Here is a 5,000-nt window from a genome sequence, read left to right as displayed (position 1 = left end):
AAGTGACTAAATTTACCATGCGATATTGCTTTGTAAATCAACAGCAGCGAGTCGTGTCTTCAAATCATACACTTTGTATTGCCTTTTAGAAAGACCTGAAGTTATGTAACTTCACAGATCTGCACCCACGCGTTGCAATGATATAAAAATAGCACATCATCACTGGAATTTGACACACCAGTGTATGTTAACATCTATCAACATGAGACCCGTATCAATATGAGACCCGTATCAGAGTGGCAGAGATCTATTAGAAGAGAATAATTATTTGAGAGAGGAATTATTCGAAAACGGAAATAATTTTTTGGCACTGCTCCGTAGTCAGAAAATTATTCAGGGAGGGAATTATTCACGTGGAGGCATTATTTGAAGAAATATGGTCTGTTTGTATAGTTGATGCGAAGGCATCTTTCCACATGCAGTTTTATGAAAACACTCAATCCAGCAGGTCTGTATCTCCCTTCACCAGACTCAATAACGAGACAGCTGTTGTTCGCTCAAACGTCATCTCTCCACTAATTTTTTAGTCGTCATATGCCTGACATTAGACAGTCCAAAATGAGTGACTATAGGCTTGAGGGACAAGCCAACCTCCCCATGAGGCAACAGACCTCATAGGGGGAGAAAGCCTGGCTAGACCGTCGAGTCTAGAGCAATTATGGCTGGCAAAATGGAACACATAAGTATACCAAACATGACAAAGTCTCCTGATTGTAAAGAAAAAATACCTGGTAACCACACCCACATATTCCCACCATCTACTGGTCATCTGTACCCAGCAAAAGCATATCAACGTAATAATCTACATGATACTCAAAAAATCGACTATCCAAACCCATTTCCGTCCCAGTTGACAACTGCCGTCTCTATGACGTCTGATTTGTTGGACTGGATGTGAAGACGGCCGATGTGTTAGGCTTTCGACTTGGAACAGGTCGGCTGCCAGTCCTGGGTCGAGGTTGAGGAACAGGCTGACTACCGGTGGGTGATCCTCGTAGCATCGGTTTTGGATTCGTTGTTGATACGTCTGGAAACGTAGCTACTGATTTCTGGGATGACGAGTAACTCTCTTGTGACAACACGAGCAGCGAAGCACCTGACGAACACATCGGTTGTGAACACTTGCAAACAAGTCTAGATAGCCACACGTTTTACCTTCAGGAAAAAACCAGTCGAAGTGTTCGATGATCAGCTCAATGATTTTGGATCTAACCGTCGTGTCCGACATGCCAGTGCTACAACAATTCAGAGTACACACAAGTTAGCTCAACAGAAAAGCCTCGCTCTAATTTGCTCCCATATTATTAATCTGCCCAGTAGGTCTGTGCATATTAGGTGGGCATTAAATTGAGCATAATCGGTACTGACAAGCATCGAGCATAATTGCAAGGTTTATAAGCAATATGTCATCGTATACTCATGTCTCTCTCTCACACACACACAGACACACACACAGACACACACACAGACACACACACAGACACACACACAGACACACACACACACACACACACACACACACACACACACACACACATGGACACACAAGCACACACACACACACACACACACACACACACACACACACACACACACACACACACATGGACAGGAGATTGCATGAGGCAGTGACAACTGTGGAAGAGATTGTGCTGGGGACTAAAAGCAGTCAAACATCTCTTTTGCTGGAAAGTCAAACCAATTTGGCTTACTTGTTATAGTCTGGTGTTATTGTAAGTTTTCTTTGTTTTACTTTGTAACAAGTCACTTGAACTTGTGTGAGACATTTGAGCATAATTTGTACAATTGGGTCAGCAGTGCAGCATAGCATAGCGAAAGACAAAATGAGCGTACTGCCCAGGTGCCCATCTGGTGCTATGGTACTGCATGTAGTGCCAAGCCCATTTTTGCAGCACCAGAGAACCACCAAGATTGTAGTACAATGTAATGCTTTAGCATGCCCAGTATAGATACATCAACAGGAGTGGATTTAGGCTAAGTTTCTGACGTCCTGGGACGTAGTCAGAATTTGACTGTAGATATCATCAATTCTTCCGTATCAAAGTTGCTCCTTTGTTGACTGTGTATAACTAATGACACATACTGTGTTTAAAATTTTCTGTACTTGTGATCTTTTGTACTCGGATAACTAGAAAGACTATTTTCAGTAGATAGAAAGCAAGCAGAAAGGTAGGGCAAACAGATCAACAGAACAACAGATCAACCGATAGACAATGCAATAAAAGAGTCAATGGATGTAATGATAAACGGACTGAGACAACAAACAAACAGTCAAACAGACAACAGATAAACAAACAGACAAACAAACAGACAAACAGATAAACAAACAGTCAAACAAACAGACAAACAGATACACAAACAGATAAACAAACAGACAGACAGATAAACAAACAGGCAGACAGATAAACAAACAGACAAACAGATAAACAAACAGACAAACAAACAGATAAACAAACAGACAAACAAACAGACAAACAAACAGATAAACAGACAGACAAACAGACAGATAAACAGACAGACAAACAGACAGACAAACAGACAGACAAACAGACAGACAAACAGATAAACAAAGAAACAAACAGATAAACAAACAAACAGACAGACAGACAGACAGACAGACAGATAAACAAACAAAAGACTGACTGGCAGACAGACAGACAGACAGACAAAGAGACAGAGAGACAGACAAAAACAGACAGACAAACAGATACGAACACAATAAAATCAGATGCACATGTGTACAAGGATAGGGTACACGTATGTCTGTGTGTGAGAATAAAGTGTAATCATGTGAATTGTTTGAAATTTTGAAATGAGGAGTCTACGAATATTCCATGTCATCCTTGGAACTTAGTCAGGAAAGTTTCTGGATCCACCCCTGATCAATATGACAAAACGAAGAACAGCTAACTCTTGCTGGCCAAGCAAAAGTTAGTACGTCTGGTGACTCTGATCCTGATATGCAGGTGTCATACATACTTAATATACTTTACTAGTCATACCATATTTCCGCAAATAGTGCCCCATGGGGTACTATTCTTCATAGTTCTAAACATGGGGGATTATTTGAGCATGGGAAATTATTATTTCGCAAGCACAAAGACTGTTGCATTGTTCGTTTGCATACCATCACACTACACAAACAAACTACCTAATCTTACAGTTACCCCCTGGCTACTTTCGTTTCCACTTGAGTCGTATTCCTGGTCTGTTGCATACGTTGGATCTTCATCGTCACTCACTGGTTCTATCTGTGTGTTCATTTCATGTGTGTTCATTTCATCTCAACCGTACACATTGATAGACATGCATGCAGATAACTGGGTTTGAATACTACCCCAGTGGGGCACTAATCGAGCATGGGAAATTATTATTTTGTATAGGGCCACCTAGTCTAACTGACCACGCCCCTTTTACAGAATGAGCGTGGTTAGTGAGACTATGGCTTGCATATGGGGCATTATTTGAGCATGGGGCACTATTCTCGGAAATATGGTAAATACCCGTATGCGTGGGAGTGTCCCATTGACTCAAAGTATGTGCAGCGCCAAGTACATTTTTGGTGCTGCAAATGATTTCAAACTTGGACACCCCTGTGCCCCACGATGTGCTGGACACAATCTCTCTACCCCAAATTTTTTGACTAAAGTGATTCGGTGTCACCTGTTGTCTTGTTCAGTACGAGACCAGAGAAGATTCGGTCCGATGACGAGAGCAATGTTGGCTGCTCCCATCTTGTTCACATCCGAATACGTCGAAAGTCTGTGAAAGAATGTCATCAGATACCTTCACCACAAGCAGAGACAATCAACCAACTGAGACAAGACTCTGTAATTCAAAATCGAACCTAAAATTGCTCAAGTTCTCTTGCGGTAGACTCTGTACTAGCGACCACAACGACTGCAGTCTGGCATCATTATCTTGCATCCTACAAGCATTAAACATTCACCAATGAATGGATCAAGACCTCGAAGACGTACTGACATTCCCGCCTTTATCCACGAGTCATACAGCTCGTACGTTAAGAGCGGCTCCGGAAGCTCACGAAGATACAACTTCAATGCACCTTTCCAGAAAACAAACGGCTATACAATCTGCACTAACACAATTTCCTAACACACACCATGTGTGTTACAGTGTATCACCTGCAATAGCATGAACATCGGTGACAAACGCAGACATATCGACCATCCTGGCATTAAACATTGCCTACAAAGCAATGCAAACTGATAACAGACTGTAAGTCCCAGCAGGGGCATAGCATGACTTCTAGAAATGGAGGGCTAAATGTTGCAGAACACGTCCACTTTTATGGACACGCCCACTTTTATTGGTTTCTAATTGATTGATACGGTAGAATCAGTGGCACATCCAGAGTGGAAATAAAGGGGGCATATATACTATATACAACTTTGGTCCTCACATGTATTTACAGTCCACAACTTTTATGACCACGCCTACACATAATGGGGCTATAGTCCCGTCTAGCCCATGCCACGCTACACCCCTAGTCCCAGAATACAAAGTGAATAACACACAGTGATGTCACTATCGTAAATTGAGTTACGTTCTTACTTTGAGTTTTCTGACTCGAGCCACGCCTCCGGCCAGACGAAACAGCCCCTAAGTCATAACACAAAGTTCTCTTGATGCTACAAATTGACATTCAGTGGCACAACTACGCGAGTTCAGTGGAAATTTACTGAACACCGAACTTTAGTAATTTCAAATGGTGGTTGTGTTACACAATATTAATATCAATGTTAGTTATTGATATCAACTAAACATCAAATTTAGTAATTTCAAATGGTCGTTGTGTAAGATAATATTAATATCAATCTGGTTAGTTATTGATATTAACTGAACACCAATTTTTGAACTGGTTGTACAGTACCACTGGTGCATTCATGTTTATTTACCTCAGTTTCTAAGCCAATCTCCATGAGTGCGGCGATGCATTCTTCAATCACAACAGCGAT

At 41.5% G+C, this 5,000-nt stretch overlaps 1 protein-coding gene across 1 annotated transcript in view; it reads right to left on the bottom strand.

Annotated features, from left to right (window-relative positions):
• Positions 1-690: 690 nt before the first annotated feature.
• The window catches only part of LOC134184514 (rho GTPase-activating protein 17-like), a 12,054-nt gene continuing 7,744 nt past the window's right edge, over positions 691-5,000 (bottom strand). Inside the window, exons 10-17 of the mRNA XM_062652225.1 lie at positions 4,941-5,000; positions 4,597-4,644; positions 4,167-4,230; positions 4,006-4,087; positions 3,869-3,949; positions 3,685-3,807; positions 1,156-1,235; positions 691-1,096 (exon numbers count right to left, since the gene is read on the bottom strand). The exon at positions 4,941-5,000 is cut by the window's right edge and continues 68 nt beyond it. Coding sequence (XP_062508209.1) covers positions 867-1,096; positions 1,156-1,235; positions 3,685-3,807; positions 3,869-3,949; positions 4,006-4,087; positions 4,167-4,230; positions 4,597-4,644; positions 4,941-5,000 — 768 coding nt within the window. The 3' untranslated portion in view covers positions 691-866. The remainder of the gene's footprint in view (positions 1,097-1,155; positions 1,236-3,684; positions 3,808-3,868; positions 3,950-4,005; positions 4,088-4,166; positions 4,231-4,596; positions 4,645-4,940) is intronic.

This window comes from Corticium candelabrum, chromosome 9 (assembly GCF_963422355.1).
Source record: "Corticium candelabrum chromosome 9, ooCorCand1.1, whole genome shotgun sequence".
NCBI lineage: Eukaryota > Metazoa > Porifera > Homoscleromorpha > Homosclerophorida > Plakinidae > Corticium > Corticium candelabrum.
Note: the sequence above shows the minus strand (reverse complement) of the source record. Positions and strands in the feature narration are given on the sequence as shown.